General features: G+C 44.4%; 1 protein-coding gene across 1 annotated transcript; it reads left to right on the top strand.

Annotated features, from left to right (window-relative positions):
* Nucleotides 1-1,472: 1,472 nt before the first annotated feature.
* On the top strand, nt 1,473-20,352 carry LOC121073063 (dual specificity protein phosphatase 13-like). Its single transcript, XM_040563625.1, has 5 exons — nt 1,473-1,713; nt 1,825-1,969; nt 15,933-16,140; nt 17,271-17,491; nt 19,000-20,352. The coding sequence occupies exons 3-5, from the start codon at nt 15,980-15,982 to the stop codon at nt 19,224-19,226; spliced, it is 609 nt and encodes a 202-aa protein (XP_040419559.1). The 5' UTR covers nt 1,473-1,713; nt 1,825-1,969; nt 15,933-15,979; the 3' UTR covers nt 19,227-20,352.
* Nucleotides 20,353-24,627: the final 4,275 nt, after the last annotated feature.

Below are 24,627 nucleotides of genomic sequence, written 5' to 3'. Positions count from 1 at the left end.
AAAGCAAAGATTCAAGACACTAAAAAAAAATAAATTACAGACTTTTTTGTCTCAACATCATCACTTGATTTTAGACATTCTTCTAAGTGCAGATTTAAGACATCCTTTTAATGCCCATGGGGATATATGTTACATATTATCCTTCCATTTGTATTTCTAAATGCATTCTATGTACTAAAAAAAAATGAATGGTGGGAAAAAATGTATAGATAGCAGTGTGTACATATAGTAAGTAAAAGATGAACTTTCAGCCAAGATGAATAAAAATGTAAAGAGATTTGCTAATGCAACAGCTGATCTATAATATGGAGGTTAAATATAAAGAGTGAAAGACTGCAATCAGTGAAACTGGAAATTTATCAAGTACTATCAATAGAATTTTCTGTATTCTACCAACATCAATATAACAAATATGAACAGCACCTCAGAATAAGGTTTCATAGCATCTTCTTGAGGTGGAAGTGTGGGGGAGAGAGAGAATTTGCATTTAGGGACTTACCCAGTACACAGTGAAGTCAACAAACAGTGATTGTTTCTGTTATTGAGCAAACCTGTGCCAGCATCAGGACTTGTGCCACAGCTCGTGCCAAATAACCCAAAGCAGTACCATAAACTGTCACTGCTTGTTCCTGTGGAACCAGTTATGTGCAGCTCCTCAGGAGCTACCAGGCAATTAAAGATCAATCTAGAATTAAAGCTGTATTCTATAAGACATTTTTCCTTATGACTTTATCAGAATTTTGATGGTCAGTCTCTTTAAATGAGTTAAATATAATTCATTATATACTACACACTATAACATTATATAATATATACTATAAATAAAGCAGGGATGGCTGACTTTACATGATGTCTTTCATCCTGGAGGACTTTGAAGTGGTCAACAAACAGATTATTAAATATTTGTCTGGTATCAGCCACTGCTGATACAAAAGGCCAAGGCCAAGACCCTTCGGGTTGAAAGGTAAAATATTTTTATAAGTGCTGCACAATAAGCGACTCAGGGCACAAGATGTAAAACATCCTGCAAAAATCAAACGTGACAGTGAATTTAAAATAGGCAGGTTTAACAAGTGGAATATAGCCAGATTAACAAGATTAATACCACCCCAGCAAAGAAATATGACACAATCACAGTTTGGGGCAAAAGGGTTACAGGCTGTACTAAAACCTGACTGTGTTATTTCAGCATTGTACTTCAAGTCCAATTGTAGGAGGACCTGAGCTACCTCATGAAGTGAATTTTTGCAAGGTGTTTGGGCCAGTAACTCCCAATGACTGTAGTCAAATGGAGCCTGCAATACTTGTTAAATTTACAGGAAGTTATATTTTTTCTGCACCTATTTTGAGTATATTCAGAAATCACAACCTTTTACTTTTAACTACATCACTGTTTCCTATGCAAGTCTCAAAGTGTGGTAGGCACTAAGCTCTGCAGACTAAGACGTTACAAGGCAATAAGATATGTTGCGCTGCTTTTTGTCACAAGCTTTCATACACAATTCTCCACAGCTTCATAGCCCAAAGCAAGAAAGACCTGTGGAGACTTGGTGTCCCTTGGGTACTGAATGCTGCACATTTTGCATACGGACGCAAAGGGGACCAAACATTCCGTGGCCAGAAAAGTCATTGTTATGGAATATCTGCAGAAGACTTTCACCTTGGTACGCATTTCTGTACCACCTCTGAGTACATTCACAAGGCCAAATGGTGGTAAGCCACTGCTCTAACACAGCACTTTCATTAAGTGATCACAGATTACTTCAGAAGCATTAACTATACTTCATTCAACGACTGGGTAAGCCTAATTATCTACTTCTACAGATATTGTCTCCATGGTAAGAGGGAGGATAGCAGCATCCTGAAAGATATGGAGTGGCCCACAAAACTACATCCAAGTCAGTGTCAAGGATCACACATGGCCCACTGTAGTGACCGGAGTGTATCTTCTGTAACAGAAGAGAAAAAAGTAAGCAAGTAGAAATGGGAACAATCCTGTATTTTAGTGGGTGGGGAGAAGGACTGAGTTTTCAGTTGAAAAACACGTTTGTTGTTGTTGTTGTTTGAGCTTTTCTGTATTGATTCATCAGAATACAAAACACACAAAATGTTACTTTCTGGTTTGAGAAGCAGCCAAAATCCGCAAACAGCTATTGTAAAGACATGCCAATTGGCCATTTACAGAGCCTAATGCCATATGTTTTCCTATTTTTCTGGACTCAGATCTCTAGTAACAAAAAGTGGTTCTTGATTTATGAAAGAGATGAATGTAATACCCTGAAGGGTACTTTATCTCAGCTGCTGTAAATTCGATCTCTAAGAAATGAGATGATGTGAGTAAGGCAGAAGTACCAGCTTATGCCATCTGTGACCATGGCACTATTCTGTGCAGCTTGGAACAGCACAACATGTATTCATTTCTATTTTGCAGGAAAATTTTGGTTCACTGTATTCTTGGAAAAAGCAGATCTGCCTCCTTTTTGCTACCTTAACCTTATGATCTTCCATCACTTTTCTCTGGGCAATGCTATCCAAGGAGTTATCCAGTACTGAGGAACTTCATCAAGCGGAAGGTTCCTGAAACAGCTGCAGGACTTAGATATTGAACTAAGATACATACGGTATACACCTATGTAAATTCTTATGCAATAGAAGATCAAAGTGACAGGAAGAAATGTCAGACAGCCAGTCTGAACATGAGATAAAGATGAAAGGAATGTGACCTAAAGCTTTGGCATCAAACCTATGCTTCCCCTCTGTTTAGGGGACAGAGGGTTTTTCCAGTCACTACTCAAACATTTGGTTAAATGAAGGCAACAAATGTGCTAGACAGACCTCTAGAATATGCTCCTCATTTGCTGTCCCCTCTGTTTGCGAAGACTCATAAGACTTGACTTCAAGAGAAAGCAATCCCTGAAGTTAAAGCTCTTAAGAATAACCCTGGACTTAAAATGATGGTAACCTGTTTTGCTGCAGTGGGATCAACAAATGAAAAGGGAGGAAAATGTGGAAGTCCAGCACAGACAACAAGTTACCCAAATGGGGGACAGAGTTTTCCCACCCTGCTGACAATAGATGCTCAGTTCCCAAGGACTTCCCAGAGGTACCTTCCTGCCACCATGTCCTCTGTCCAGCTCAGTCTTAGCTTTATGGACCTGAGATTTACAGCAACGGATTGCCATAAATTAGCTCTTTTCTCAGAATGCCCTGTTCCCACCAAAATTCTCTTTAAGCAAGCTGTGCTGTGTCTTCAGTGCTAGTGAACACATAAAGAGCTGAGTTCCTTAATTTTACAGGAATATTTCATAAAGAAACTGCTCTTTCAACCCTACTCTGCTTGCTCAGAACTTCTCCCATTAGCCTGTCTTCTGTCACTTTCTCACAAAGGAAAGGGGAGTGAAATGATAAAATGCTAATTAGATTTTTGAAATGAATGCAAATTAACAAGCAAAGCTACACCACCTTGCGGTAGTTCTTATCTTAGGGCAGATCCTAGAAAAACAGTTATTGACTGAAGTCCTAGAGACACAGAAGTAAAATACCTGGGGAAAGTTGCAGGTGACAACTCCAGCTTCTCAGCAGAACTATGTAGCATTTGCAGTGAGTTTGTTTGCCATGTGCATACATTTCTGTACAAACGAATACAGTGCAACTTGGGAACATCAGTGCTGGGGATAATCAATCCACGGTGAAACTCCCACCAAAAAAACAGTGGTACAACCCAGGGCTGAGTTAGCTTTCCTATGTAGAGGTGTCTACCAAGGACGGCATGGCCTAGGAGGCGTATGTAACTGGCAGGTTATAAAGTGTCAAAATAGAAGCAGAATCACCAGCTGCGTACATCCTGTGCTCCGCAAGCGAGACGCAAATAAGAAAAACAGTCGAGCTGTCTGTTGGAAAAAGCAGCTTCCCAGGATCACCCCAACCACGGTGTAATTGTGATCAATCCGCACTGGCAAGTATCAGTTTTCCATATGTGTTTCACCTAATGCTGGCTGCCTGTGGAGAGCAGCTCGGGCAGGTTGATGCATGCTTGTTATCGCCGGCATAAATATCTCTGCCTCGTGTTATTGTGGCACAAAGCAGCTGGACCATTTGAAAATCATTTAAGAAGCACTATAAAATTAGGGCTCCAGTGCTCTTATTTTATGACTTTCATGAGCAGCCATTGCCTAGAGAGAAATTATCCTCTTTATTTTCAAGGCTAAAGGTTCTTTTAACATTCATCAAAATCAAAGTGCACCCTTGATAACACATTGAGCTGTTACTTATCTAGTACAGTCTCTTTACCTTCTGCATAATATCACATCTGAGATCTCAGTTCTTCGTATACAACTCATTTCATTGTGGCTGCTGTTGTTTTCACCAACTGAATTTGCATAGTTTCTGGAGAGGCTGGCTTATGCCATGAAACACATTCTTTGCATAATTCTTAATTTTATTTTATTTTTAATTTCTAGAAAAATAGCACTGAGTGTTTTTCTTATTGACCCCTCTATAAAAATGGTCAATTACCTATTCTGGCAATGGCTTTTCACAGACCAATTAAGCACTGTAAGTGAAACATATTCAAGGGCATAAATAGTACTTAGGTGCACAGCCTGATAGACTCCCTCTTCTGCCTTTGAAAACTCTTTCCCCCATATAAGAAAAAAGTCTTAGATAATTTTCTTTTTTTCCCTCTATTGTTTTCACAGACAGCTAAACCCAGGAAAACAATGAGTGAACCAAAGCAGTGTGAGAAAATTCAAACAGTATGGAGGGAGATCCATTCCTTTTAGAAACAAGAAGTGCAGCTGTAAAGACCGTAACTAAAGCTTGGATTTGAAGGGTTTTACAAGAGACACCATGCAAAATTGTCAGCTGCAAAGGCCGAGAGAGGCCCTGCACATCCTCTGTCCTGCAGCTCAGGAAAACCACTGTTTTCCTCCAAGTTGTTTATCCTGCTTCAGGTTGCTGTAAGAGCCCAGTCATCTTATTATCCAGACATCAAATACAGACTGAAGATAAACATTTAGAAAGCCATAACCTTAGCTCTCTTTTCAGGATTCCCTCTTTGGCCAAGATTTTTTTTTTTTATTTCCACCTTTAGGGGTAGCAGACTGCATTGCTGTGCCAAAAAGGTGGCATGCTTTCAACTCTCTGCAAATGGGGATAGCTGGTGCTAATAGGTCATGCTGTGAAAGTGTGTAGCCATGCAGAGGAGCTGTGAAGTCAAAGCACAGCATCCTGCGCGGAGGAGCTGTAACTGGCCAGATGGCAGCCTGTGTGCGTGTGAAGAGAGCTGTGCTGCCGTGCCAACACCTCTGCTAGCAGAGGCAGATTGAGTATTTAACCGTAGAGGCCTTGCCGGTTGTCACCCAGTTTTCGATTCATCAACTGGATGCTTAAGCTAACAGAGGGACGAGATGGGGTTATTTGGTAATTGCAATTGTTTATGACCTTAGGAAGACACAGCAAACAAGGCAGTCATGATAAGCAGGCCCACGTACAGGCTGCTGTCACCACGGATGCAGAAAGTGGGACAGGCATTTAGTAAGCCATGACAAGAATGCACTTCAGCTCTGCAGCACGCTCTTGTCAGCAAGCCACTAGCCACTTTCCTCCATCTGACAGCATCAGGAAAAGAGAAAAGGGCTCATCTGAGCTGATCCATCTCTGAGCTCCTGCATTTCAGACCAAATTTGACCTTTCAGGTTAGGAGCGACCCACCCAAGTGCAGCCCTTACTTGTGGCAATGGTCAGGAGTGACGGGCAGGGTAAGAACAGAGTTGTGTACTTCATCACCTGATTCAGCACCACAACCACGGCTGTCTTGGCTCTGCAGGAGCTTCCTCCCTTCTGAGCTCACCTGTATGTATGCTCTTTCTTTCCCTGGTATATACACCTCGCTCAACAGAAAACACCGCAAAATCCCTTCCACCCAGGGCTTTCAAATTCCTTAACAGCCCTGAATTTGCCTTTGTTTTGGGGAAGAACTACCTGTGCTGAATGGTTTCTCACTATTAGCTTCACTAAAAAAAACAACAAAGAGAGAGAGATAGATGGCAAATTAGCATTTGAAGTCAATGCTTCAATGCTAAAAGGAAGGTCAGAGGATTTTACTTCTAAGCATGGAAGGGGAAGAGGCATCTGCAGTGTTGTTTTCCCCCATATACCTACATCTACTAAAACCTCAACATATAAAGGGTATGAGTTTGCTCACCGTGTCTCCAGAAGAGGATTCAGCATATCCTGGAGGTGGCTTTGACCGAGATGATCAGTTGTTTGAAGTGTAGCAAAAGGACCCGGGTTGCAGGACGTTCTAGATGAGGCAGATTCAAAGTCATTTTGTGCTCTGTTAAACTTACTCATTTTTAGTAAGACTTAATCCACTTCCAAGTAGCAGGAGGGACCCTGTGACTGAAGTGGGCAAAAGAAGGTTTCTGGATGCTGTCAGTGCACTTGTGGTGTTGCCAGCAGCCACAGAGCTTCCATCACTTGCTTTCCTCACAAGGTGAAGCTGATTCCTGCTGATAAGCACAGAACCAACCTGGGAACAAAGTCTTTTTTACCAAATGGAACAATATAAAGAACAATACCTTAAAAAGCCGAGTAGGATCAGAATCCTGAGGGAGGAGGGCACTGGGGTCTGTCTTAGCATCATCTCATTGGGCGAGGGTGGTGCTGTTCAGGTGAAAGGCATCTATGTCTTCAGTTGTTTTTCCTTATCACCACAACAGTTGAAAGTTGTTTTTAAACATTTTTCTTTTCCTTCTCCACTCCCAATCCTTTGTCATCCTCCTCCTTGCTGGTGCTAAGAAATGAATCTTGCTTCATAGTGATAAATGTTTCTCACAGCCTGGGAAGCAGATGTGGTATGTGTCCATGGGTTTAGTGCCCATGTTATATAATTCAGTATTTAGTAATGGGTATTGTAGACACCTCTTTCGTAAGACACATGGAAAAGGTGCCAAGGCAGGTTAGACCTGAAGGTCTGGTTAGCTGATCGTTCTCCATCAGCCCAGAGCAGTGTCTAGGGGAAGAGAGCATAAAAAGCTGGACAACGTAGGAGCGATTCTTCCGCTGCATTGCCTCCAGCTTTTGGCCTTCCACAGATTAACTACTTCCTAAACCTTGTGATGCTTTTAATTACTGATGGAAGGTCTGGTCCCATTACAAAACTCCCTAATTGCTCCCCTCTGCACCCAGCGAGCACCTTGCCTCCATGGCAAGCTGGCTGGATGGAAAGCTGGCTCTGGCAGAGGGCTCTCACACCACCAGGCCCTGGCTGGACGGCAAGGTTATGGGGTGGGTCTGCTGCTGCTGGGTTTGCAGTGTGACTTCCCTGGTTGGGATGCTTTTCCCCATGTTGGATGAACCACAAATGCCACTAATAAAATACCTTGATGCCCAATTCTGATGTGAACTAAATTCAAGTCGGCAGCAGGCTCCATCTAATGTTTCCAGTCGGTTAGGAGATACAGCAATTGTGGGCGCCTGGGCTGTGGGGGCACCTGGTGGGGAGTGGTGACCCCAGGGTCTTTGCTGGGCTGTCATTTGGAAATAACTCCCTGAGGAGTAACTGCCTGTTAATTTTCACTGATGCCCAACAACTTCTGCAAGGTTTCTTTATTTTTGGATCCTGGTTTGTTACAACAGATTTTGCCACTGGAGCAAATCCAGGCCAAATTGCACTATGCCTAGGAAAACTGAACACTGTTACATGCTTTTCTCATACAGAAAACCTGCATAGGAAAGGGTACAGTGTAGATCATTTGATGTATTTGCCCAGGTCAATACCAATTTAATTCATCGAGTACCTTTCACATTTTTCTCCCATCCAACCACAGCAGTTTCTTGTACAACAGTAACCGCTCTCTCTAAAAGACAGCCATGAATACACTACTTTAAAACATCCAAGATTGCTTTCTTCTGCCATCTTCTGGCAAAATGAAAAAAAACCCTGTGTTTCAAAAGCAGCAGTGCTGCTGTGCTGGTCTAAGGCAAGGGTTGTCAGTAAAGGTAGTGTGTAATTAGAGCAGTTGGCATAAGTGCAAAAAAAAATATAGCCCTTGTTGTGTATTTGAAAACTTACCTAACTCCTCCAGCTCTACCAGTTGATCTAGTAGCAGTATTCCTGTGGTTATCCCAGAGCAAAATGTCTGCTTTGTTGGCCTGCTGCTTCTTCACTGCCCATAAAGCAAAGGGGAGTTGCATGGCACGTGAGGCTGTACAGTTTTATAACAGGACTTCATAGAAAATACAATCAGTATTTTAAAGAGAAGTCCCTTTTGCCAGTTTTGCTCTTGGGTCTTTGGAGCTCCTTGACAAAAGACATCTTTGTTTCCTTGTCTGATAGGCATGCAAAGATTTTCCTTCTACTGCAACAATTATTTCTTTCTGATCTACCAATGTAAACACCACAAATCTGCCAAAACACCTTATGTGATTTTCTTAATTCTAAAACAAACCACTTTCAATATTTTGTTAAGAAAGCATGTAAGATTGAATTATGGTTCCTGTGGGTTGGTTTGTTTTTGTTTTTTTATTGGCTTTTCCTTCAGTCACGCAGAGGTCCCTTGTAAATAGCTAGTCTTGATCCCCTCTCTCCCTTCACAATAGCTCTTCCCCACATAGCTTTACTAAAGATATGAAAATAATATACGATAATAAAAAATGAAAAAAATCCTAAACAAAAAAGCCAATATTTCACCTTAAAATAAATTCAAAATTCAGAGTCAGTAAGAAAAACTACTCACAAAATTTCAGCCTGCAAAGAGAACGTAAACAAGAGCATTTAAAAGCTTTGTTCGTTTTCACTAGCACCAGCAAAAATGACTGCTTGGGATGCCAGGCACTGGAGAGAAAGGATGTTAATGCTATTTATAGCACAGGGATGGCTCCCATTACCACTGTACCTGAGGAGCTCACAAGCCTTAACGTATTCCTGCTCACAGTGACTTTCTCCGGCAGAGGACGGCCTTCCCATGGCGGTGCTGGAGGCACTGGGATTTGCTTTGGGAAAAGGGACTGAAATTTGCAGCCTGTTTCCAAAGCATCTATTACAAATCGCCTCCAGCAAGGACAACCTCCAGCGAGGCTGCTCCCCTCCCTGCTACCTGTGCTTGGCCCCTTGGGAGCCACGGGGCTGCACTTTGCTGGGGGCTTACCCTCCCTCCCCACCCTACCAGCTTTGGCATTGATCTACAGCCCATGCAAAGCATCACCAAGAATCATCATTGCAAAAACAACAGCGTAAAACCTGATGAAATATAGGTGGGAGAAAAAAAAACACAACTCCCCAAAGTTGCTAGAGCACAACCACTGTTGCTCCTGCCCTGCCCAACACTGCAAGCCTCAGGGGGCGTCAACATCATGTCTTGGGCATGGGGCAGATCCATTGGGCATCACTTAATCAAAAACCAAATCATCGGATTAAAGTCAGCAATTAAAAATCTAAAGAAAAGATGTTCAACTTCACCCCAACAGAGCATCCCTCGAGAGCTCTACAATTTCCCTGAAAAAAAATTAAGTGCCAAAATAGATCTTCAAGTGTGGAGTTTTGAAGTCTCTTTGCTCTTTATTCTACTGCAAAGAGTTTGTACAGCTTTATCAACTTTATAAAAAGGTGACTTTCTCACATGTACCCTTTCAGGCAAGGCCAGGAAGGGAAAGTACTTCGCTGCTTACATTAGAAATGTAGGGAGAGGCAGGCAGCTCAAAGATACCAGTGCCAAGTGACTGAGGAATATCAAAAACCTTCACTCGTGCCTTCAGATACTCTGAAATCTTGCAAGCTTGACAGTGTCATCAATTTTGTATTGACAGCAGCAGTCAGACAAAAATCATTTGAGGAGTAAATCGAGGAGAAGAAAAAAAATCTTTAATCCACAGTCATACAAATCCATACTGCCTGCAGAAGGGCAACTGCTTCAGAGCCTGTTTTAATGGCAATATATTAACATCCTTGTTTGTCTTTCCTGAAGCTTGCAAGGCTTTTTTTTTTTCCTTTCCCCTCTCAGAATCAGGTCTGTTTGACATCATTTGTGTCAGATGGGCGCATACTGTGCCCATAACTTACACCTATTGACAGCCTGTGACACCGATGACATCTCAGCGTGGGGCTGGCAGTGCTCACTGGGCTGTTATCAATATCAAGGTCACTCTGCTTTTCTTGCTTTGGCTGGAGCTCCTCTGCCCTCGGGGCACGGGCTGCCCCAGGAAGCTTTCAGCCTGAGCACGTCACAAGCCACAGCCACTTTGCTCCATTCCTGGCCTTACATAAGATGAGGGTGAAGTTTCTACTATTAGAAACAGTTAGCTGCATGGCGGGTTGCTGCTCTCCTGACTACAGCACAGTTATGACTGCTGGCAGTGGGACTTAAAACTACAGCTATTTTAATTCTGGGAGAAGCAAGAATCAGGTCAAGATGTGTCGAGAGAATCAGTAGGATGTGGTTTTCCTTTTCCTTTTTTTTTTTTTTTTTTTTTTTTAAAGTCTGTATCCTAGCATTTGTGCCCTGGACAGGAGTGCCCCAGAAGAGAGCCAAAGGGGAGAGCATCACCCTAGGCTTGACAGATACCTACAGCTGACTCTGAAATTATGGTAGGAGCCTGTGGAGGGCAGCGCTGTCTTGCTGGCGATGGCGTACTGAATAGCTCAGAGATGCCAGCTGCTAAGGTAATGCTTTTTTGTTGTTGTTGTTCCTCCTTTGAATGTGGAAGCTGCAGCTGTCAAAGCTGCCCTCCTGCCACAGCCAGGGCCTGTCACTGCAAGCAGCGAGGACACCCCGGTTCTCCATCCCTTGCTGCAGCACAAGCCTGGGCACGGGGAGCTGCCACTTCCTAGGCCGCTGGCTCTGACCGGGGAGGGCTGGGGGAGGCAGGACGGGGCTGGGGGCACCACCGACATTCTCCCCCCATGGAAAGATACAGTCTTGGGACAACACGTGCAGATCAGTTGCCCCTCAGCCCAGTTCTGGCGCCTCGCGAGCAGAAGCTGGTCCCTTCCAGCCCGCTTTGGAGGAGCTACTGGGCCCCACCGCAAACACCAGGCGTGAATGGAGGCGTCGGGCAGAGATGGGGCAGTGAAGAGGTGTGGGAGCTTGGGTTCTCCCCAGCCAGCAAAGCGCTGCTGCAGCACAGGGCTGGGGGCACCTGCAGCACCGGGTGGCTGGCAGGGCTGTGCCCCACTTTTCCCCAGTGCAGTGCTTAAAGCGAGGGCTGCATTTGCCAGAGCCCTCAATCTGGCATCCTTCCTGAGCAGTAAATTCTCTTTAAAAAAAAAAAAAGAAGGAAAAAAAAAGCCAACAGATCCTTAATTGTACATTCTGCTTTTCTCTTCACTCTAGAATAATGGAAATGGCATTAATACAGTGCTGCATTGAACACATAACCGCACGGGGGCTGAGGGACTGATTCTGCTTTCCACGAGGCAGGGGCACTGCCTCTGGTGAGGCAGATCAGGGTTTAAGGAGCAAGCAGGAGCAATGAACTTCTGCTGTTCCCTGCTGTTTCAACATGGGCAAAATAAAAGGCCATAATATATGATGCAGTCAGTCAAGAAAGCAATATTGCTCTGCCATGTGCGCGATCTATACTGAGACGAGTCCAGGATCTCATTTCAAAATTCCCATAGGTTCCTCATTTAAACCATCAGCCATAACCTGCTTCTTATTTTCAATACCACTTGGTATTAGAGCTGCAGCAAACTGCTGGTGAGAGATTCTAATTCCTGCAAACAAGCCCCTGTAGGCTTGCAAGGAAAACAGAGAGTTCCCCTCTCAGTTGCCTGCTAAGTTCCCATCTGGCTGTTTTAACTCTGCTATTGCTTTTAAATGCGCCTGTTTCTGTGCATGAGGCTTTCAGCTCTACCTCAGGAGACTCCTGGGTTCTCTTAGCATCGGATTCTGGCCAAAATGTAGAGACACAGATTGGGTCTTCTTAACAAAAAGGAAGATCAGGTTTCACATTACAGTATCTGAAAGATTAATTCAACTTACACGATCATTTCCCTGTGAACCATGCTTCTTTCCGTCTGGATTTTTCCATCAGGAGGACAAAGAGCCATAGTGTTAAGCACTACCTGAGAGAAAAGCACAAGGTGTGTAAAAGATGTGTGTAGGGATGCTTGGTCAGAGAAAAAGAGAAGGAAAAACAGGGTAGAGAACAATTTTAAAATGCATCATCAGGCCTTTTTTGTTTGTTTTTCATGCAAATTATATTCTGATCTTGTACTCTAGTATTTTGAACCATTTCGTCTGCTGGCTTTTGTTTCAGGGAGTTTAGGATATTTGGCTGCTGGAGCCTTCTGTGTCATGTTACTGTTATCTAGTGCTTGTGCTATTGTGGTAACCAAATGTCCACTCCAAACCAGTGCTCTGCAGTGGCTGAGGCTACCAACCACCTAATAAAAGACCTTGTTACTGAAAGACACCTGTCCCCATCCAGGCTGTCATCACTGCCACAAGCAGAGCCAGGCCCGCTGAGAAAGTGATAGCACAAGAGACAGAGGAAAGATGACATGGAGGTAGTTAGGTCAGGGCCTGGGGCTCAGCTGCTGCCCTGCCACAGGCTCGTCTTGGGACTTCAGAGAGACATTCAGCCTCGCTGTAGCTCACTTCTGGCTTTAGGAGACATGGAAGCAACCACAGCAAAATGGCACCAGGCCTTCCCCCATCACAGAACTGAATGTGAAGGCTGCTCAGATAGTCTGTGTGCATGTTTAGTTGCACAAAATGTGTTTTTCTCAACTAGGAACAAGCCACTTCATTTGTATTCATACTTTAAAAGATTTTATGCAATGATAAAGTAAAACTCCAAAACAAAAGTAATTTTTGATAGAAAAAATGGAATTGACCCTTTTTTTTTTTTTTTTGAAATAACAAAATCAACTATTTCAACCCCCTCAATACTGGAGTATTTCTTTTTTTTTTTTTTTCTCCAGGAATTTGCTGAGTTTTCTAAGACTGGAATCTGCAAGTCCAACACAAATCTGTTAAATACTTTGGACAATTCTAGTCAGTGGGGGCTGTGTATTTTTTTTCTCTGCCAGAAAAAAATCTTGATTAGAAAATGGCAATTTTTTCTAGTGCAGTGGGAAGTAAAGAAAAGGGAAGGGAGGGGAGAAGTAAAATCCTCCCTAACTTGCATGGACTAGATCTCTGCAGAAAGTGATTTTTCTTCATGTTACAAAGGATTGTGCCATCCTGCAGTCACTGTTTCCTGCTAGAGCAGCTTCTGTGAGCCACCCGGCGAGGGAAGTGTAGAGTAATGTGATCAGTGGCAGCACTTTTGCTAACTTTGCAGTATCTTGAAATAGAAGGGGGTGGGGAGAAAACCCTCAGCAAAATCCCTGGTCCTCAATTAAAAATTTTGTATTACCTTCCTCATTAGTCCAATCATCTGGTATAGTTATTTCCAAGCTTATCCTGAAGGATAATTCACTTTCAAGGCCAGCACAGCACAGAGCAGAGCAGCATGGCTGGGAGGAGCTGTGCTGCACGTTGACATGAGGAGCTCACTTGTCTGCTATTAGTCATGGGAAGCAAGTGACGCTGACGCGCTTTTTGGGAAGAGGATTGCTGTATGAAAGGGAGCTCTATTGCAAAGCACCTTGCTGGCTGCAACGGCTGGAGTCGCCTGTTAAGTTTCACCATCACCAAGAGATCTCAGTTCTAGCAGGCCAAGAGAACCTCCCCAAAGTCAGGTCTTGAACAAGAGGCCTAGCGATGCCATCTCTTCCCCTCTCCCTGCAAATCATCTCCATTACCATAACAACCTGACAGACTAAACAGAAGCTTAAAGCAATGCGGGGCTACGACAAATGAAAGTTTAGGAACCATCTGCTTACCTCCACAACTTCAGCTTTTTAACATCTGCAGCGTCTGAGAGTCATACATGCTCCTTGAAAATTAGTCCATGGTCTTCTGAATCTCCAGATGTAGAACCTCTTGATTTCCTTCTACTGCTTCAGCTTAATGTTCTGTATCAGTGAAAATACAAAGAGATCACAACAATGCTGGCAGTAGCTCTCAAGCATAGGGCATGACTTCTGCAAGGCAGTATAACTTGTAAGGCAATGCACGATGTCTTTTTCTGTGCTACTCTTCATGCTAATCTGTGCTGGGAGCACACAACATATTCCTTTACTAAAGCTCTTGGTGTTACATGCCCTGAAAAATCTGTAGGCTTTTATCCCTATTCCTTCTTTACTTTTCTGAGTTTCTCATATGTAGGTCTTTTCCTTCATCATTAAAGGTAAAAACCAGTTAACTTTTTTCCATCTCCCCCACCATTTTTACTGTGCTTTTCATATTTTGCTTATTAAGTAGTTACCCCAGGGAGACTTCCTTTTATTGGAATGTACAAAAAGCTGTAGCTGCTCTTAACATTTGTGGGGAGGAGGAGGGAGAGGGGAGTGGGGAAAGCAAATTTAGTCTGAGGTCACGGGAATATATGTGGTGTGATCAATAATATGCCTTGCATCATCTGAACTACTTTTTTTCCATAAGCAACAAGATATCCTCTTTTGCTTTCTGCTTATGCCTCTCATCAGCCTACGCTGTTTAAAATAACACACTTGCCTGTTCAGACAAAGTGTTGTTGGGCTTTTGGAACAGCATCCATCTAGCTGCTGCTGCTGTGGGGCAGGGGACAGACTAGATGACTTTCAAAGATCTATTCTGGACACATAACCTTTTGCAGAATAAACACGGGCCACCCACCTCACTTTGGGAACAAGTTCTCATGTGGCTCCCACATTGATAATGGCTTTAATACCAACAAACAACCAAACAAAGCTCATCAATGTTCTCTGGAGGTAAGAACAGCAATTCCAGATAATGAGATCCTGGCAGGGGAATGCTCCTAAAGTCTCAAAGAAGGGCCTCTTCGGATGCCTTTGAACTCTTGCTCTTGATAAAGTTCTGCTTCGGGCTGGACTGAGCCTCCTGGGTCTAAAACAGCAAACAATGTTGTAAAAGAGGCACAGGATCTACTGCAGGGTCTGTAAGGGAGCAAAACAGTCCCAGTTGGGATTCTTAATGGCAACAAAGCCAGAACTTTCAGCCTCCTAATTTTCCAAAATTTATATGCTCTTTTTCCTCACATCCCAGGTAAGCGCCCTACCCTTCAGATGAGAGAAACAGCCTCTCTCTGGAGACAAAATATCTATCGCCTTATTTATACAAGGTGGAACAGCTCCCAGAAGAGAGACTGAGACAGACAGACATAAGCATACTGGTATAGATGAGTGTTCAGGGACATTCACCTGAGATATACAAAAACCTGGTTCAAATTCTCTCTGTTTCTACCTATATGCACACATACATATATAACTGTATGTGTGCATGTAGATCTGCATGTATGTATATAAATACATCCATATAAATGAAAGAAAAACTCTACACACGTACATTTTATATATTTATACATATACACCATATGAATATGTCTTATATACACATCCTAGGATTTCCACCCTGGCCCTAGAAGCCTTGTGAGTTTAAGTCAGTCCAATGATTCATTCTTTCAAAAACTTCCAGTTTTAAGTAACAAGAAGCAAGTGTGCACAAACACTCTCCAACACAAAGTGCTGGAGCTTTCCTGTATTACACTCATCAGAGCTACAGTAACAGCAATAATACCTGCACCTACGAGTTTCAGTTAATGTTGTGTTCGGGTGGCACAGGATGTTCTTTTTCAACAGCATTACTTGACAAGAAATTAAATCATATCGTCTTATGCTGCTGCCTTCTCAGGGGATGAATTACATACTGTAGAGTCATACCACAGAGTCAATCCTGCTCTCTGGATGCTTTCAGCAACACCTGCAGGCCCTACTGCACACACCAGTTATAATAATGTAATGCTATTTGGAGGGTAATGAACAGGACTGCTTCCTAGGGATTATTATTTCTGTATGAAAATTTCCTCTTAATTCATTTCAGAAAAGCTGTCTCTGAGACAAACCGAGTGTGTGCAAGAAAGGAGCAAGATGCCTTACACCAGAGATGACTCTTCCCCAACCAGCAGTGCAGGTAGCCCAGATTCCTATGAAACACCAGCGCTAGCAGACCTCCAGCGGCTGATTTGGTTCAGAGGAGGGTTGGATAATCACGTGGACCAAGTCTGGCCAAACATTTACCTGGGAGATGCGTAAGAACATATGGTCCTATTGTTAAGCTGTTATCAGTCCCTGGGAGGAGAAGGAAGGGATGTGGTGCACTGGGGAGCAGCTGTTGGGTCTATCGGAATGTTTTCACAACACAAGCTTCCAAAACTGATAACGCAAGGACTTTGAATGTCATGAAAAACATGACAGACAAAAGGGTAATTTATAGTCTGAGTTGTTTTTTCTGCATTCTGTGAACCACAGCAGACTTTGGCAGGGTAAGAACTATTTATATTCCAGACAGAAGTCTAGAAAGAACCCATCCCAAATTAGTGTCAACTGTGAGAAGCGTTATCTGCCCTGGGAACTGAGCTCTTGGGCAGCAGACAAGGCCACTGTAGCCTTCCACTCAAATACAGGAGCAGCAGGATCAGGAGCCAGATGGACAAGGACCCAAATAAAACTTGCAGTAAGGATTTTGGCAGTCCAAATCCAAACTTCTTTTCAAAGATGGTAACACTGAAAATATCAAATAGGAATTTCCACTCAAATACCTCATACTCGTGACCACTTCTATTTAGTGCTGTTTCCTTCTATTTAGATTACTGCAGATTACAAAGATCATCGGATGGGCAGAACAACAGCTCATGATTACCAACCCTTTATCCTCCTCCTCCTTATATATACATCAGTTAAGGAGCACAACTTTATGGAATAACTTCACTCCTAGTTTATGGCTAGAAAGGGGGAGAACCTGGCTGGTGAGCATGACAGAGCCGCTTCGTGTCCAAACCAGGAACAAGGTGCTGCATCTGGGAGGGTTCTCGCCCTTGCCACCCACACACACAATGAGTGAGAGATTAGCTGCAGATCTCATTAAACAAGTATGTGAAGTAAAATCTTGACCGCTCTATACAGTAAGCAGTGTTCCCAGGGGCTAACTGCTGGGAGGTATTTGCTCAGCTACCAGTATCCCACAGGCAAGCCTGTACTCACACTGCTCCCCATACCACCACATCACATTTTTCATTTGTTATGGGCTTCTTCACATGTGCTGTAAGCAAGCTGCATTTCCTGCATCCTTCCCTAGAGGGAGCAGGCACCAACGTCAAACCATGGTATTTTACCAGAATGTTAGGCGTGCTGCCAATGAACCCTTCGCATCTTTCAACAGGTGGGCTGCTAGGTGCAAAACTACTCTTCAAAGCCTCAACATTACTCACATCCTTAATGCAGCAGATGGGCCATACAGTATCAACACGGGAGCCAGATATTACAAAGATCTGCAAATAGAGTACTTCGGAGTAGAAGCATTTGATGATCCTTCCTTTGATTTAAGTATCTTCTTCTACGACGCTGCCAATTTCATTGGCAAAGCCTTAAACACTTCAGGAGGTAAGAGAGAGGCGAGCTTTGGGATGAAGCTTCAACATGAGCCAATGGACCTCCCGTTGCGCAGGGTAAGCAAACAGGGTTTGAGAAAGCACACGCAGAGTATGGCTGGGAGGACGGGATGCTGCTCTATAGTACATGGAGAGGTGGCCACAACGAGGTGGCTGCCAGCTAGGGCTGGCACCCTCATGCCCACCCTGCAGAAATTGCCTCCTGGCAAAGTCCGAGGGCCTGCCTGCTGTGTCCGTGCCCCCAGCACCCCGGCCAGGGCTGCAGCCCAGAGGCACAGGCCCCGTACTGTGAGGCAGCTCTGCGCCTGCTCCCCGTCGGCACCTGGGAGTACTGGCTGACAGGCTGCACGTACCAAAGTGCTTCACACAACTGGAGCCTGGTCCAGGCTGTCTATTAAGCTAGAGAAGCAGTACAAGTTAATGAACTAAGTCGCAAGCTACGAGTCTGACCCGCAGCCTGCTGAATTTTTGTCAGCAGAGTTTGGATTAGGGCCTAGTTATTGTAATTTCCATTTGTTCCAGAGCTTGCTCTGACTCTGGCTGTGAGATCTTGCTGCTTTTGCTGGAGTGCTTTATTAAATCCCTAGTTATAGCTCACACTGGGCTGCTGAGATACAGTAAATTACGAGTCCGTTTTTATAGGCAGACTGTCCTACAGAGTTTATGGGACTTGTCAATGATCACAGTCTGGGCTGGACCAAAATTTTCTGCCAAAACTGTTCCTTTTCCCACAAAAAATTACACTAATGAGTTTTGTCACAGAAAGCTTCTCCTTCCACAGAAAGTTTCAGCTATTTTAATCTGGGAACAAATATCTGAGAACCCAGAGAGTTTGGACGAGACCTGGTTTGGGAGCACAGTCACCAGCCTAGGTTCCTCTGCCCTGCTCTCCTGTATGGTGAGAGCTCCTCACAGGACTGGAGGCCCCTCCTGCAGGGTAACGGCCAGCAGATCCCCGGGCACTGCTTTGTCACGGAGCTATGCAGTCTGTGGAGGGATAATGCAAACATGAGGCTCTAGTAGTCTGTATAACTTCACAACAACAACTTTTTGAATATATGTCAGCATGGGAATGTTTAGTCTTCTACCTCAGACCAACCAATCCAGTCTCCACAGCACTCTTGAAACCTTCCATGAAAAAAGTCCACCATACAATTACTTTAGTCAGGGAAGAACATTCATAATGCTCCATTTCCAATATCTAACTTCAGTGCCTGGGTCCTTTCTTTCCAGTGCTATTGATCATCAAGATAAGCTGTGTTAATTCTATTATTCTCTTCACTAACTACTGAGAGACCTAAACTAGATGCATATACTCAGTATGAAATACCACTGCAACAGATCTATAGCACAATCTTAGGCCGTCCACAAAAAAAATGAGTACCCACCAAACACCACAGCTATTTTGCCAATTCACGTCTTGTAGTTTTTGTCCTCTCTGTGTTCCCTTCACTTTAGAAATGCTAAAGCCTGCTCACCTCGTGTCTCTTTGTTTTGCAGGTAAAGTGTTCGTGCATTGTGCCATAGGGGTAAGCCGCTCTGCATCCTTAGTGCTTGCCTTTTTGATGATCCATGAAAACATGACACTTGTGGATGCTCTGAAAACAGTGGGTTCTCACAGAAACATCTGCCCAAACACAGGGTTCCTCAGCCAGCTCCGAGACTTGGACATTAAATTAAATGAAGAGAGGAAAGGAAACAGAGAATCTGCTGGCAAAGAGTTGTAAGAAAGTATTCCTAAAAGAAAGAAAGAAGACAAAACATTACTTGAGTTTCCTAAATCTCTTTCAAATGAATTACGATTGCAAACTAAGGATGTTTAAGATACACTAGAATGCATGTTATTAGTAAAAGTACATTTTACTTGATCTTCCCATTTTGCAACACCATCCTAGATTATACTTACAGTTGATTGTGTATTGTATCCTTCACTCTCCACCTTAAAACATTGCTCTGCTGGTTTAAAAAAAAAAAGAAAAGATATCAGGTTCCACTTCAGAAATAGCTGCATTTCAGCAAGGAGTGAAGCTCATATCACTTTATGAAGTGTTAGGCTATTTGAGGTGAAAGATGCCATATTATTTATGCTACAATAATGCTCAGAAGTTTTCTTATGAATCAGCCTTCCCCCCCACCCCCTTTGCTTTCCATATCTAAAATGGTTTATATTTTGAGACTTGAATCTGGCAGTAGTTAATTCTTGCTTTTACAATTGGTGGAGCCCCTGAGTTGACGGTAAAGAGTCTGCTTAGAGGCAGAGCAGCTGGAATACAACACAAGCCACTCTTAAAGAGATGATTCCAAGTCTATTTACAGTGATTTCCTTTTGACTGTTCATCAAATAATCGTTTTTTTCCTCCATGAAAAAATCTTTGTTCAAGAGGGCACTCAAATCCTCTTCATCTTCCCTACTAAATTCATCCAGGAGGTGCCGTGGAAATTGCTTCTGAAGAGGAAAGTGGGTTCCAAGCTGAGGCTCCGAATAGCCACATGGGCAGTGGGATTAGGTGCAGGAAGGAATGTGACAACAAAGTTCAAGGGATCCCAAATCTGTCTGGCAGTTCAACATCATAAAACTCATGATTTTCTTTCTCAGAAATAAAGGCCATTAGCATTGCAACATCATGTTCTGTGGCATTTGCTTTTGTGAGGGGACTCAAGTGAAAACTGAAGGGACACAGGAACAGCAAGGGAGGTGCTGACAGGCATCAGACTTTCATCTTTGTGTCTCTGGGCCACCATAGGAGTGCTCAATAGCTACTGTCATCTGATGGATCAGTGCTGCCTGGAAACTATGAGAGGCACATCTGGCTCTTGGTTCCCAGTGGACAAATGTTCAGAGCACAGAGCCAGCTCAGGGATGGCAGTTGTTTGCATTCCCGGTACCACACTTGGGAACACAGAGGCATGAATACTGCCCACCATGGTGAGCCGGCTGCCCAAGAGCAGCCGAGCAACGAGGGAAAACATGCCTTGCCATTCCCAGTGCTGTCTGAAAGGCGGATTTCTGCCTTCCTAATGGACAACTCAGTGCCTTTTAAAAGTCTCTAGCAGCATCTACATCTGCTATGTAGACCACGCAATGGGAGCGAGAGCACGAAGCAGCACTTTTGGCACTGTGGACCTGGTTCTCACGCTGAGAGGATCTCAGGGGGGTTTGTTTTGGACGAGTCCTGTCGACTGAACATCCCTGGGCAGCAGGAGAGCAGCACTGGAGCACAGCTTTGCTTCAGTTCCTTGCATAAGGAAACCTGCTCTTGAGCTCCAGGGCTGCTCTACAAGGTCAACAAAAGCACAGCGCATAGGAGCAATCATCTTGAAAGCGTACTTCGGACCCAAATCCAAATGTGACAAGTGCATCTCAATTAATTAAAGAAAATAAAAAATTAAAAAAGAAGTCTTCACTTTGCAGAACGAGTGGACACCACCCCCAGAGGCAGATCAGGCTGCAGAGGTGCCCCCAGCCCCAGCACCTCCTTTCCTCATGCTTCCCACCCGCAGAAATCCCCCCGCTTCTCTCAGCAACAGCAGCACGACCGCGTCCAGCGCCCAGCCCCCAGCCGGCGGGGGCCGGGCCCCGGCCGGCTCCCCACAGCCGCGGCGGCGCCGCCAGGTGGAGCCCTCGGCACGGCGCGGCCCAGCGGCGGGGCCAGGCCGCGGCCACCCCCGACTCCATCCCGGGCGCTGAGCCCCTGAACGGGTTCCGAGCCCCAGGCCGCTCAGCGGGACGCCTCGTCCCGGCTCCGGGTGGAAACCCGAGGGAAAAGGGGCAGCCGCGGCACCAGGCGAGCCGCCCTGCCCGGGGGTACCGGGCACGACCCACGCGGACGAAGCCCCACGGCCACGGGTCTCGGGGTGCAGGTGAGGGCAGCCCAGGCACCTCTGCCCCCATCCCCAGTCCTCATCCCCCTGCGTAACGGCCTCTGGCTGCCAGCTGCCTCCCTCCGGCTGATGCTCGCAGGGCCAAAGAGGGTGGGGGATTATGGTTTATAATTAACACAAATAAAAATAGACTTTGAATAAACTGAACACAGGCTGGAAAGCTGTGCGTGCAGCAGGGAGGTTAGAAGGAAGGCAAGGGGTGTTACTCAGAGAAAGGTAAATCGAGGCACAGCTGCGTGGGAGCTTCGCTCACCACCAGGCAATTACCTTTACGCTGTTCGCAAACCTGCCCCAGCCACCTCGCCTCTGCCGGCAGCGGGACATGGGCAGGGCTAGGCCAGAGTACTGCCACTGGTGCTCCAATACGTGTGAAATTCTAGTTTGCCTTCCAGCTGGACTCCCACGGTGAGGAGCCCTCGCTGGAAAAGATGCTTAAATGAGAGTTTTTCTTGCTATAAATACCAGTCCATCTTCTTGTTATAGATGTTAGTCCATACTGAAATTTCTTAAAGATACATCATTAAGATAATAGCCGTATACAGGTTTTCTACTTCTCAGATGATGTGCACAAGAGTTATTGAAACTGACGAACCAGCTACACTGGAGAAAATGTGAAATAGATTATGAGTAAAATGCTGTGCAGTTCAAAAACAAAACATGGGGGAAAAAATTAAGAAAGCTGGGAGAGGGTAGAACAATAACAAAGAGGTTTTTTACCTTTTTTTTTAATACTCTTTATAGTTTGGGCTTTTAGGGTTTATTTATAACTAGGATAGAATTTTCAGACAGAAGTGGGATTTTTTAACATCAACAGCCTTCCTCTGAACGTTTTTATTGAGGAAATATGTTTGGGATGCTTGGAGTAAAAGAGTACAGACTGGGTTAAATTAATTCCTGCTAAATACCTACCAGCAGACTTGCTGTCTATATGGGGAGCTGGAGACAGAATTGTACCAGGGTAAAAAGGATACTGTGTCTATTTATAACTCTGCCTTCACCACCGTAGGAATTCAAAGGAAAACTCCAACTCAGCACACAGTCTTCTCATCATCTGCTTCTGTCAAGATTAAATCGGGGCTGAGATCATTCCCTTCCCCTGCAAATCTCTGCAAGGAAGTATTTGTTCCTTTCTGCACATAAAGGACTACAGCAGTACAAATCACCTCAAAGCTCATGTGCTCTGGGAGCCCTCACCCAGCAAAATGTCACCTCTTCCACTGCGGTATCCAGAGCAGGGGAGCCTCACAAGCCCCCAGCAGTTTAGTAGTGAAGATCAAGGGTGTCTCACCTGCTCTGCATCCCCCCTCCCTGCACTGTCCCCAGCCCTCTTCCTTACACCAGATTCTCTGGGGCACTTGCAAACAAGAAGGCAGCACAGCTCCGGTGTGCTCTCAATGCCAGGTAGCATGGAGCAGGAGAGGAACAGGGCCCCCAGCCCTGGGTCACACTTGCTCATCGTGCCATGTACTGAGACCCTTGTCCTACAGCCTCTTGCCACTGGGAGGCATCCATCTTTGGAAAGGAGTGGGTGCAGTAGGTGTGTGGGGTGCCTAGTCATCGGGAGAAATCAGCTCACACGGTAAGAGTACATGTGAGAGTAGCCTTGGAAAAGGTATTTGCAAAAACCTGGCCCCTATGCTAAAAATAAGGCAGGCTCCTGGAGTTCCTCAGCTCCACTCTTTTTTAGCATTATGGCATCTCAGATCTTTCCTTCTCATCTTGCACCTTCCAGTTTCTCTTTAATAAGAGCTGCTCTTTCGTTCTTCACAAAGCACTATCTACTCTACTCTCTTGGAGCTCCTCTTTTGTAATTCTGTTATCAAGCTGTCTGCTAGGTGGGGAGCAGAAGGTGCAGGACTTGGTGCTGCCTTTGAGGTACAGCTAATTATTATGTGCATCTGTTATTGTGGTTGCTGCCTCAACAGGTGGAAAACATGCTGTTCTCTGATAGATTGGAGCACTCTGTGCTTCTGCCTCGTCTTTTCTCTAAAGCCAGTTGTGTTGTGTTCCTAAAATGATAAACACAGCCTCACTGCTGCCACAAAAACCCCTGGTAAATATATTTTTATGGGAATGAAATATTAAAGGATTTGAACAGTTATTCACTGAAAGCAAAATATGAGCAGTAAGGTTGGGTAAAGATTCAAAGGCTGGTTTGCTTCCTCTCCCTGGGGCACATCAAGGCTGTACTGCTTACACCTCAGAGATGGATAGTGGGGAATTACTTAACCCAAAATGATGGAAACAATTCAGACTATAATAATAATAGCATGAGAGTTTCTCACATTACATCTATTCCCCATACTGCTGGCTATATTCTGCCTTCAGATTCATGTGCACAACTCTCATTGGATTCTGGAGGAACAGTATTTGAAGCCAAAATGCATTTCATTGTCTTTCTGAAGTCTCTCTACGGTATAGTTGGTAAATCCTGAGCTCAAGGACTGGGGACAAAGCTTGTCTAAACATTTCCCAGTGCCTGTCTCTGCAAGATTCCCATCTGCTGTGTTTCATTTTGAATTTCATCTTCCTACTTTCCTAAAAACACAAACCAGAAACACGTTTCCTGTGCCCTGGAGAGCAGGAATCACCAAATTTCCCAGCAGGTTCTCTCACAACATGTGATGGATCCAAGTTTGTCTAAAAAAACTACAAACCCTTTGTGGAGGAGAAAAGAAACATGGGCCAAGTTTCGGAGTGTTATGAACACCTCCCATCCCCCAAAGGGGCTCCATATCCTGTTTCCTCTCTCCCAAAAATTTCTCCTGGCTTTGGGTTTCATTAAGAGAAATACACATTGCTCGAGTCCAGGCTCTCAGCCTTCGGTTCATGCTTCCTGCTGACACTGCAGGAGAGCCACAAAAGAGCCACAAAAGCCGAGTCTGACCTGGGGGCTTCAAATTTGCTACAATAGCAGAGCAAATTAAATAGAGAGCACATTAAGCGGCTTGGGAGATTGTTGTTGACCAACAAATCTTCATTAAGTTCCTGCATCAAGCTGTGCTACACCTCTGATGGAACTGGTTACTGCATCTCCATCTTCGTTTCAACTACTTCTCCACCAGGCTTAAAACAAATTCAGACTTGTTTTAGGTCTAATTAGAAACAAAATACAACATTAAGTCACCTTGCCTTGCGTATGCACCCAGTTTGGAGGTGTTGGTACATCATTCAAGCAGGCCAAATTCCACTCATTTCACCACCAGTTATTTACTGCCCTGGTTTTCGTTAGCTTTTATTTAATAC

This window comes from Cygnus olor, chromosome 7 (genome assembly GCF_009769625.2).
Source record: "Cygnus olor isolate bCygOlo1 chromosome 7, bCygOlo1.pri.v2, whole genome shotgun sequence".
Classification (NCBI taxonomy): Eukaryota; Metazoa; Chordata; class Aves; order Anseriformes; family Anatidae; genus Cygnus; species Cygnus olor.
This window is presented reverse-complemented; position numbering and strand designations above follow the sequence as displayed.

Bases quoted from the DNA above. Each gene is read 5' to 3' on its own strand.
- LOC121073063 (XM_040563625.1), top strand. From the start codon at position 15,980: ATGCCTTACACCAGAGATGACTCTTCCCCAACCAGCAGTGCAGGTAGC. The intron at 16,141-17,270 runs GTAAGAACATAT...ATCTTTCAACAG, and splicing joins AACATTTACCTGGGAGATGC to GTGGGCTGCTAGGTGCAAAA. The intron at 17,492-18,999 runs GTAAGAGAGAGG...TTTGTTTTGCAG, and splicing joins AGCCTTAAACACTTCAGGAG to GTAAAGTGTTCGTGCATTGT.